This window comes from Sciurus vulgaris (genome assembly GCF_902686455.1).
Source record: "Sciurus vulgaris genome assembly, chromosome: 7".
Lineage (NCBI taxonomy): Eukaryota > Metazoa > Chordata > Mammalia > Rodentia > Sciuridae > Sciurus > Sciurus vulgaris.
In genome coordinates, this window is record NC_136467.1 from 140,217,536 (window position 1) to 140,229,637 (window position 12,102).

Consider the following 12,102-nt stretch of genomic DNA (forward strand, 5'->3'; position numbering starts at 1 on the left):
GAACTAAAGAATGAAAGAGAGAAGTAAAGAAAGAGTGATAATCAAATCACTGAGTTTTAACATTATTTGGAATAATTTCTGTGTAACTATCATCCAGAAACAGATTTGCTTCTTTACATTTAATTGAATGTTTTGGGACTGCTCCTTAAAATTTAATTTTGTTTAAATTATGTAAAATATTTATATGGCTCCAAAACTACATCTATGAAACAAAACAAATTCAAAGACGCTTAGCTTCTATCTCTATCCTTTCTGCCCTTTGTACTCTTCAGGTAACTATTTTTAAAAACATACCCGACCACTGTTGTTTAAGTGTAAGGCTATACATCCACATACCACGTGTGTGAATGTGTACACACATATATGTAAGTGTATATACACACACACACACATATATATGTATAAAAAGTTCTTTCTTTCTAAAAGAAACTGATGCACAGTTGCTTATCATTTCAAGAGTCAAATTCATAAGCACAGACACACAATGTATACACATGCACTTAATACACCTAACCTACCAACATCCTAGCTTAACACATATGCTTCTGAGTACTGTTTGTTTCCTTTCATGACTGTGTGACTGACTGAGAGCTATGGCTTGCAATACTGGCCACATGGCAAGAGAGGACTGGACCTCATGTCACTAACCTGGGAACGGATCCAATTCAAAATATTTGAAAGATGGTTTCCACTGATTGTGTATCACTTCCATGCCATCATAAAGGTGAAAAATCCTAAACTGAACCGCTTTAAGTGGAGACTGTATTTTTAAAAGTCAGCATCTTTGTTTTCATAAATCTTTTCTTTCTCTAGCCTTTCCTTATCTCTCAGGATCTAATTTGAAATAGTGCCTGTTATGGGTTGGGCTTTAAATGACTTTTCCAAGGCTCATGTGTGGAAGGTCTGATCCCTGCTATTGGAAGGTGGTAGAAACTCTAGGCAATGGCGCCTCACTTGTCACTGGGGGTGTGCTTTTTTTTTTTTTTTTTTTTTTTTTTTTTGCGGTGCTGAGGATCGAACCCAGGGCCTTGTGCTTGCAAGGCAAACACTCTACCAACTGAGCTATCTCCCCAGCCCGGTGGTGGTGGGGGGGGTGCTTTTGAAAGGCATTTTCTCCCAGTCCCTGGTTGTCCCTTTTTCTCTGCTCCCAGGCTGATAGGAGGTGAGGAGCTCTTTATCACCATGTGCTCCCTGCCACCACGTTCTGCCTTACCACTGGCAAAAACATAAGTAAGTGACTGTGAACAAAAACCTCTGAAAGAGTAAGCCAAAATAAATCTTTCCTTTAAGTTGTTTTTCTCAGGTATTTTTTTTTTTCTCACAGCGTTGAGAAGTTGACTAATACAGTGTCTTTTTATTTTCAGTTAATATTCATAAGGCATCAGAAAGGAATCCTACTTTTCACACACCTTTTCATCTCCTTCCATTTGCTGACAGTTATGATGTATCTTCATGGTCAGAACACGGAGTCACTACATGTCACACTGTCCCTCTTATACACTCTTTAGTATTAAATTCTATAGCTCATCATATCTTTAAAGCTTACCAATTGTTTTTGGTTGTCTGAAATTCACTGTGTTGGAAATGATCTTTTGAACAGTATTTCCAGAGTCCTTGCAGGACCTTCACTCTCTTATGTCTGAGAGTCAGTTTGGCTAAATACAAAATCCCCCATTGTTACTCCACCGTCTTTTAGCACAACACATATAAATTTGTTAACAATCTACTTTTCTTCCTCTCATAAGGGATTTAGCCACTTTTTCTGGATGCCCAGAGAATTTTCTTCTATAAAATCCAACAGTTTTATCCGAAAATGTCTCAGTGTTGGTTATACCTAGTTAATCTTCACAGAAAGTAGAGTGCCTTTAACACGATTCCAACTGTACTGTTAATATAGGAAAGTTTTCTTGAATTCTTGTTTTTACATTTGTCCTTTACATTGCTTTGGTTTTCTTCTCCAGGAGCTCATTATCACACATAATCTTGGATGGTCTGAATTTATCATCAAGGAACATTCCTTCCTCTTGAGTCCTCATCTCTTTATCCCTTTCTCTTCAATTTTAAACCTTTCTATTTTCAATTTCACTTAAGGACTAGCATTTTGTTCATTCATTCCTGTCTTCTTTCTTGTTTAGTTTTCAATTCTAAAATACTTCTAAAATTTCTTTTGCCTGAATTCATTCACCTCATGTTTTATTTTCCTGTTCTATTTTATCCAATCATTTCAATAGTTTTTCTGACTTATGTCATCATTCTTTCCTCACTTCCAAAATTTCCTTATGTTCTTCAAGCTCATTTTGAAATATCAGGTTATAGTTTTTTATCTTCCATGGTAATAATTTTTCTTATTTTATTTCCTTGAAGGACACTATTCCGCTCTTTATCTTTTAATAAATTTCTATGGAATTTGACTCCTGTGCAGGTTTAACTGAAGTTAGTTTTCCTCTATTTTTAGAAGGAAGGGGGTCAGTCTAATTTCAAGTCGTACGCCTTACCTCTTAAAAAGCCTCTGTTTTTCAGCTGTTAATAACAACTACACACATTCTTACTGATATGCCTAGATATTCAATAACTATTCAGTAAAGCACTAGGTGAATGGGGTTTGCTAAAAACTACAATGGGACTTGACCAGGACTATCCCATATGCGCTTCACAAATACTCATGGACTAACGTGTCTTTCCTGGGCTCCACATAAGAAAGGCCATGATGTGTCCTCTCCAGTTAGAAAGGTGACGGCACCTCGACTCACAGATTCCACCTGAAAGGAACCTCTGTCCATAATTTTTGTGGGAACCGAGTGGGGAGAGTCAGGAGCAAGACCACCAACTCTCACCCAACACTACAGAAAACGCAAGGAGAGCCCACACGACCAGACTTCAATCATTTAAGTAATGCTGCCACCATGTGGCACTTATTTCCTCCTTCTACAAATAAAATTCTAATACAGAAAAGAGAACTTGCCATATGCATTAAATCTTCTTAAATACAGAAACAACTTTAGTTTTAAATGCTAGTCAACTTTTCTTAAAGTGAACTACATTTAAGTGGCAGAGAGAAGATGAAACCTGCAGGAAGCACTGGCAGCTCCACTTCATCAACGCATCTGGTCCCACCAGGCCACTCTGAGCAAAGGACACTTTTATTAAATACAGGATGTTATTGGTGGGGCCAAAATAGTTTTCAAAAATGTGTAAATAATGCAGATATATATGCAAATCTGAAGCCTCTCAGCTTTTTCCCTTCTAATTTAAGGGGAAATGTGAGAAGATAACAAATAGAAAAGGGACCTGAGCCCTGTATGTAGGAAAATTTTTATGCTACTCTAAGCCTGGGAAAGACCAAATGGGGAAGCAATTACGTAAATAGCCCGGATCAAGAAGAGCACTCAAACACAGCTGATCAGGTACTTCTGAGCCCTTCGAAGACCATTCGTTAATGACAGAGACCCTTCTTCAAGGCAATATAAGATGGGTATGCCTGTCCAGTTAGAAATGTATCTTTAGGTCCTGACAATATGTTTCACACAAATAAATACTCAATACAATTTTTCTGGACTCTATAGAATAGCTTGTGTCCATTACAGACAATGTGAAAGTTTTATTCTTCAGTAAACATCTTCTAAGACAGTGCTTATGCATCAGCTCAGGTAAGCCTTATTTTCCCTTGAGATAATAAAAACTGGACCTAAACTCACTTAAGTTATTGCAAATTCTGAATTAACACATTTTTGTTTGTACTACAATCTTTCTCTTAATAATAGTTTGAAACACCTATAGTTGTCTAACACCCATATACCAGGATTTTTAAAAAATGATATATCATCGAATACTCATAAAAACTAAAAACTTCTGTAGTATCTATTGTTGTTCTCATTTTAATGATGAGGAAATTGAGCCTTGTAAACCAAGTGCCATAACGACTAAGAGGGATACCAGGATTTGGATCCAGACATGTCAAGTTCTAAGAGCTATATTCTTCCTACCCTTCTATAGTGCCTCTTCTTCAAAAAGATTTTGAAGGATTAATAGTGCAGAATGAAGGTGCTGTGGTTTGGGTGTGGAATGTCCCCCAAAGGCTCATACATTGAAGGCTTGGTACCCAATGCAGCAAGATTCAGAGATGGATCTCTGGGGAAATAACTACTAAATTATGAGGGCTCTGACTTCATCAATGGGTTAATGTAGTGACTGATTCATAGCTGATGATCCTTTGGGGAGGTGGTAGAAAATGCAGGAGGTAAAGCCTCGCTGGAGGAATTAGCAGGTTACTGGGGCACGCCCTGAAGTGTGTTTTTTATCCACAGCCTTCCCCCGCCCACCACCACCCCACCCCCTTTCTGCTTCCCAGGGGTCAGAAGGAGAGCAGTTTTACTCTGCCTTACTTCAGGCCCAAAGTAATGGAACCAGTCAACTATGGACTGAAACCTCTGAAATTGTGATTCAAAATAAATCTTTCTTCCGTTAGGTTGTTCTTCTCAGGTATTTTTCACGTGAGGAAAAACTAACATAGCAGATAATGCATCTCTTCTCAAAAACATGCCTATTTTCTCTTGGCAGCTATCTTCCAGCTCAGTTAAACAGGTGTTGGCTTCTACAAAAGCCATCTTGAATGCAACATATTCGAAAGCATAAAAGTAACACTTCTTTCATCTTTATTTTTACAGTCCTATTTTACACTAACATAGATCACCAAAAGAAATATAATGCCACTTGTACCCTAAGGACAACTCAGACACTAATTGATTAGCTCTTCAACTTTTCACTTTTTGCTGTCCAACTCTGGTGAAGGGGTTGGATTACAGAAACCAACCCAATTCCAAAATCCTATTCTTTTAATATAAACTGGATCTTTAGGGTTTTAGTTATAAATATTATTTTAATAAAAACTACTTAGTATTTCAAATTGACCAGAATAACAAAAAGATGACTTATAAGAAAGGGCACACTGAATGTCAAGAAAACCCAAACTTAAATTCAAGCTCTTTTTAAAAATCATATTAAGCACCTAAAATGCACCAGACAATGTTTTAAAAATTTTACACACAAACAAGAATATGAAAGACGCCCCTACTCTCATGGTACCTACATTCTAGAGAGAGAAGATAGGCAATAAATTAGTAAATAAGAATGATAAGTGCTTGTGGCAGACAAAATTTTAAATGGTCCCTAGATCGCCACCCCTAGGCACACACACAGTTAATGAAACTCTAAGTGCTGTGGTGGAGGGATTCTGAGTGTAATTAAGGAATCAAATCAGGTGCTTTAAGAGAGATTACCTTCAGTGAGCCTGCCTTGCCAGGTGAGTTGTTAATAGGGACTGAGCTCTTCCTGGTCAGAAAGATTTGAAGCATGAGAAAAATTTCCTGAGAGACAGACTCTTCACTTCTGGCTTTGCATATGGAAGGGGCCATGTGGCAAGGATCATGAGTGTCCTCTGGAAGCTGAGGAACTGAGTTCCTCTATAATCATGTCAGTCTGCTAGAGAACTCTGAACTCAAAATGAGAATATTGCCTAGCTACTGCCTTGATTTTAGCTTTGTGAGAACCTGAGCTGAGGTCCTAGCCATGCTGTGCCCACATTTCTGACCTAGAGAACTCTAAGCTAATAAATGGGCAATGTTTTAAAAGCTACTAAACTTGGGGTAATTTATAACATGGAATTAAAAAACAAGCATGGTGCTGTACAGATCATCACAGAGGGTGACAGGATGGAATGCCTCAGGGACTGCTGTGAAGTAAGGGACCAAGTGACATTTAACCTGCAATCTAAACAAAAAGGAGCAAGCTGAATAAAAAATGGAGAAGAGCATTGTAGAAAGATAGAATTGTGAGAGCAGAGACAATCATGATGTGTTAAAGAAAGGAAGAACATGTTGTAGAAGCAGAGCTGTGTGCAATAAGGTATGAAAGACAAGCCGGAGTCCATGATCACCCAGGAGTTTTGAGCAGAGCTAAGAAGCTGGACTTACTCCAGGTATGAAGAAAGGTCTTGGGAGTCAGATACAACATCATTTGGCTACTGTGTGGAAAATACCCACTAATGCTGAAAGCAGGAAAACCAGGAAGAAGTCTATGGCAGGTGTCACGGGACAGTTGCTGGTAGGCTGGGTGAGAGCAGGGGTAGAGGTGAGAGGGCTAGACAGGAAGAGTTAAAGTATGTTTTGGAGGTAAATTTGATAGTGTAGTTGCTGAGTCAACTATACTTCCCACATTTAAGAATAACTAAATCCACAATCCCTACCTGAAATATTCAATGTAATTCTTTAAACATATTTATATACCACACTGCAAAGGAATCATAGCAAGTTTCTATAGAAATTTCTATTATATTCTCACTAAGGAATTGATGGTAATCTTTACACAGCATGCAAAGAACAATCTCAAGATAACTTTCTGGAGGTCCTACCTTATTCTTTTCCTGAAATACAATGAAAATAACTGATGGTTATTCCTAGGTGCCACACAATATTCTAAGATACACCCATGCACATACATGTGTACAGAACACACACTCACACAACTTTAATCTTCATGATTTTGTGAAGGAAGGCAAGAAATGCAGTTTTTGAGTTACAGAGTCTGCTGAACTAAGAAATGTTTATCTAATGCTATAGTTCTGTCTTATCTGGAGTGCTCAGTAACACAGGCTTTCTGTAGTTTCAAGGGTTTATTAAAGGGTCTCTTTTAGGCAGGTTTAGATACCCTACTTGAAGTATTATTTGAAAAGAGAACCCCAATTTACACAGAATCACAAAATTAGTGTAATGCCATTTACCATCTACCCAACAGTAGCTTGGGAAGTTACTATTTAACACACAATGAATCAATTATACATGAGCAAAACTAACAAGAACAAGACAGCATGTTGCTGGTACCCAGAATACAAGGTAAACAGTGGGAAGCAGTAAAGCTAGGAGGGTAGGCAGGTCATAATAGGATGCTTGGACTTCACCCTGTAGCTTATCAAAGGCTTTTAAAAAGTAAAATAATGTTACATCACTTTGGTAGCAGGGCAAACACTGGATCTGACTCAGTTGACAAAGCACGCACACCAGTCAGAAGGAACTGGAATTCCTAGATGCAGTAACATCTAGAAGACTTACCCACTAAACATGGGCCTTCAAGGGAATTTTCAATTTCAACTTGAGTGTGTGAGTGGGTGCTGATGCTCCAACTGAGAAAAAAAAAAAAAATCTCTACAAATATTTCTTTCTAGAAAAAAATTATATTTTGGTACTGGAGATGGAACCCAGAGGGGCTTTACTACTGAGATACATCCCAGTCCTTTTTATTTTGAAACAGGGTCTCACTAAGTTGCTTAGGGCCTTGCTAAGTTGCTGAAGCTGCAATTTCCCTGCTTCAGCCCCCAGAGTCACTGGGATTACAGGCGTGTGCCACCATGCCCGGCTACAGAAAAATTTTCACTTTCTATAAAACAAGCTGGAAAATTCAGACTCATCAATCCCTAAAATTTTGTTCTCATTTTGTGGATAAAAAACCTGCATGCAACAGGCATTGAATATTTTAGTATAAGCATCAGAATTTAAACCTGAGTCTCTTGCTGTCTGGTCTTGCACTCATCCAAGTGCAAAAATAAGATTTTGGGGTTAGTTATATAGACCAGTGGTAGAGTACTTGCCTAGCATGCACCAGGCCCTGGGTTCAATCCCCAGCAATTCCTTGTCCCACTAAAATATTTTTACTTCTTTGTATAGAATAATAATAATTTCCACTTTGCATATTTTGTAAACCTTTGAAATATAATCAGATTTTAAAACTAGGGAATTTCACTTCTGTATATTACCATGTTAACAAGTAGGGGAGTATTTTTACAAAATAAGCTTTAGGTACTCACTTCAAATTCTTTTACAAAATAACGAGTTTCACCTTGAATAACTGGTCTGTGATCCAAAAGCCTTGAATGAATTTCTCCAAGATCTAAAAAAGATAAAATGAAATTCTGAGTTAATCAATGCTAAATGGCATAATCTCTAGCTTGTTTTACTCTTGCCCTTTCCCACAAATAAAGGTAGGTTAAAAATCCATTTCTGACCATGTATTAGGAAGAAATCTCATCCACTGCCAGTGGATGTGTAAACTGATACAACTTCTGAGAGCAACTTGGCAATATCTAATAAAATTGAAGACAATTTCATGCCAAGATATACCTCCAAGAAAAAAATCTTGCAAAAATGAATAAGGCATTTGTAATTATTTACTATGCATGGTTGTACTATTAAAAAAATTAAAAAGAGAGCATTCTAAACACATTCACACAGTGGGATACTACAAATGACCAAGTAAAAAATGAATATGAGTTACATCTATCAATATGAACAAATCTCACAGATGTAATGTTGAACAAAAAGCAAGTTTCAGAAGGATTAAATGCACCTACACAAACTTTAAAGATATGTAAAACGATACTTCAGACACAGAAGTAATAAAAATATATTCAGAAGAATGATAAACACCAAATTCAGGATAGTGGTTTACCTTAAGGAGAGAAGTCCATGAATGTAATTAAAGTGAGGTGCACAGCGGGACTTTTAATGATTTAATAAGGTGGGTGGTAAGTGTTCATTATAAGTATCTTTACTTTTTGTTAGGTCTGAAAAAGTTGTAGTTAAGAAAAAAGTTATGAATTTTCAGAGTTTTTGGTGAGTCTACTCATTCTTCTTAGTAACAAATAGTTTAAGATATTAAGATACAAGATTCCTGGAGAAACCGAATATCCAAATAAAAATATGTATCATTCATATCATTTATCAGATTAATTAGTATAACTCTCACCTCAACCATTTGAAATCTCTAGTAATTTTCCGAAATATTCAATAGGTTATCCTGCTGTGCTATAGGATGCTAGAAGTTAGTCCTAAAATCCAGTTGCATTCCTATACTTATTAATCATTCTCTATTTTGGGAGGCCATTTTAAACAGAGAAAGCACCTATAAAAAGTCTCGAATTGTGAAAAATAAGGCACAAGACTGAAAGTGGAAAAAGACACTTGCTTACAATACTACAGCTGAGACAAAAAGTAGAGCATCACTTTGTTTGACCTCAGCTGGGAAATGTGCAAATCAGGTGACTGGAACTCGGACATTGCAAATGACCATGAAATCACCACCAATATTGATTTCGGGTTCCAAGTTTGTTTCGGCAATTAACTGAATTCTATGAGGATGGTTGTAACTACCTAAGTGCTATATTTAAAAAACAAATCCAACCACATGGTTGTTTAATATTGCTCCACAGTTTCCTGCTATTCAAGAAAAATTTCATTTTCCTTAAAAATGCAAGAAATCCTCTGTGGTCTGATTTCCCCTAGCCTCACCCCTCACACTGAAGCAGTATCTGTAGCTTCCCAAACCCACTATCCTGTTTTGGAACTCCATGCATGGCTCATGTTGTTCCAAACTGTCCCCAGGACTCATCCTCTTTTTTCTCAACTCCCAGCATTGTGTTCTCTAAGACTCAGACCACACATTTTCCAGAAGCCTCCCCTGTTTCCCAGTCCTCTCCTCCTACTCCCAACCATTTGCTGGCCTCTCTCACAGACCCAGAACACAAGTACTGAAATATCTATTTACACATTCACTGGAATGCAGCAGTTAACATTCAACATATACCTGATAATCTTTTTTTTTTTTTGGTGGTGCTGGGGATGGAACCCAGGGCCTTGTGCTTGCAAGGCAAGCACTCTACTGAGTTATCTCCCCAGCCCCTGATAGTCTTAAAATAAGATGGACTAGAAATTATTTTCAAAATGAAAGACTGACTGGTCTCATAAGAGAAATGAAGCGGGGTGGGGGTAACTCAGTGATGAAGGGCTTGCCTAGTATATTCGAGGTCCAGAGGTCTACACCCATCACTGCAAAAATCAAGGTGTGGGGGGCTTTCCTGGAATTCTTTTTTTCTTCCCTCTCAACTTTAATATTTCCTCTCTTATCCCCCAACTTTATTTGGGTATAAGTTGACAACAAAAATCATATATATTTAAGGTGTAACAAAGTGATGATTTGATAGACATACATTGTGAAATGATTACCACACTTAAGCTAATTAACACATTCACTGTTTCACATGTATAATTACCATTTTCCTCCTGTGGAGAGAACACTTAAGATCTGCTGTCTTAGAACATAATATAGGACTGAATTATCTTTCCTAAAAAACAAAAAAACAAACAAAAAACAAAAACTGCTAGGGGCTCTGGCCCATGCCTATAATCCCAGTGTCTTGTGAGGCTGAGTCAGGAGGATTACAATTCAAAAAAAGCCTTGGCAACTTAGCCAAACCCTCACTTAAAATAAAAAACAAAAAGGGCGGGGGGTGGGGGGATGCGGCTCAGTGGTTAAGCAACTCTGGGTTCAACTCCCAGTAACAAAAATAAATAAATAGATACAAATAATATAAAAAAGTGCTACCTCAAAATTTTAAAAATTCTGTACTGTACATCAAAGCACACAATCAACAGAATGAAAAGCAACCCACAAATTGGGAGAAAATATATGCAAACTGCTTTTCAAGGGAGTTAAGACCCAGAACATGTAAAGAACTACAACTCAACAACAATAACAAAACTAACAATTAAAAATGAGTAAAGGACTTGAATAGACATTTCTCTAAAGAAGATATATAAATGGCCAACAAGTACATGAAAAGATGTCTATCATTACTAAATATTAGGGAAATGCAAATTGAAACCACAGTGAAACACCATCTTATAACCATCAGACTGGCTACTACCAAAGACAGAGTAACAAGTGTTGTTAAGGATGTGGAGAAATTGGAAACCTTGTACTGGTGAAGAGGTAAAATACGTGGAACACAGTATGTCAGTTCCTCAAAAAATTGATAAGAGAATTACTGTAAGATCCAGAGAGACCATTTTTGGGTATAAACTCAAAGTAGTGAAAGCAGAGCCTCGAAAAGATATATGTACATTCAAGTCCATGGCAGCATTACTCGAAATCACAAAGGACTAATATTCAGCCTTAAAAAGAAAATTATGATACGTGCTACAACATGGAGGAACACTGAGGGTATTATAATGAAGTACAAATACCTTATGATTCCACTCATATGAGTTAGACAAATTCACAGAAAGTACTAGAATGGTGGTTGATAGGTGCTGGGAGAGGAGAGGAGGAGATGGAAATTACTATGAAATAGATGCTGTGTCAGTTTTACCAGGCGACAACAGTTCTCTGGATGTACAGTGGTAGCACAATGTGAATGAAGTTACTGAATTATACACTTTAAAACTGTGAGGATGATAAAATTCATTTTTTATTTTACCAATAACCATAAAACAATTGCAAGTCGTATTTCACTAAGACTGTACGTAAATGTCATTTGACCTGAATCCCTGTGCAACACTGCCTCAGGACGCTTCTGCTGGTGTCATTTACTCCTGGCCTGACCCAGGACCAGACAGGGTCGGAGAGCGAGGTTCGGCAATGACCCGAAGTTACACAACTCCTAAGTGACCGCCTGGGGACGCAAACTCTTCCCAAGTGCGGCGCCCATTGCGTTACAGGTCGGTCGCATAGGCTCTCCGACATAACTGCCCTTCTTTGGGTTGCTGAGCTTGGGGAGAAGGCAGTGGGCAGGCCTGATGGTTGAGGGCTTCGGCGGAAGAAAGCCAGGAGCAACAGCAAGTGGGTTGGCAGGATCCCGGAAAGCGGCTGGCGCGGAGAAACAGGCGGGGACCAACCACTGCTCACTCCCGCCCACCCCGCTCAAACGCACGCGCGCCCGCCCGGAGCTGGGTTCTGCCTGGGGCGCGGCCCGGGTCAGAGGGCGCAGCCTGCAAGGTGGGCTGCACTGGGATATATCAGGGTAGACAGCCCTGCCACTCCGTACCCTTGATAATGAGGTGTGCTGAGCCCGCAGTCCCCAGCGAGTCCCTCTTCTTGACGCCGCCGACCGGGGCGACCTCACCACCCACAGGGGCCTCTGTCCCTCCGCCACTCATTCCGACTGGCTCCGCCCACCTGGCTGCGCCTGCGCAAACCCGTGCGGTCCGATTTTTGAAGAGCGCGCACGTTTTGCGTCATCCAAAGGCGTCGGAGTTGAGTTTACTCAGTGGGCGGTAC

General features: G+C 38.8%; 1 protein-coding gene across 1 annotated transcript in view; it reads right to left on the reverse strand.

The window, feature by feature from the left end:
* The window catches only part of BLOC1S5 (biogenesis of lysosomal organelles complex 1 subunit 5), a 34,331-nt gene extending 22,332 nt beyond the window's left edge, over positions 1-11,999 (reverse strand). Inside the window, exons 1-2 of the mRNA XM_079147538.1 lie at positions 11,870-11,999; positions 7,856-7,938 (exon numbers count right to left, since the gene is read on the reverse strand). Coding sequence (XP_079003664.1) covers positions 7,856-7,938; positions 11,870-11,981 — 195 coding nt within the window. The 5' untranslated portion in view covers positions 11,982-11,999. The remainder of the gene's footprint in view (positions 1-7,855; positions 7,939-11,869) is intronic.
* Between the last annotated feature and the right edge of the window lie 103 nt (positions 12,000-12,102).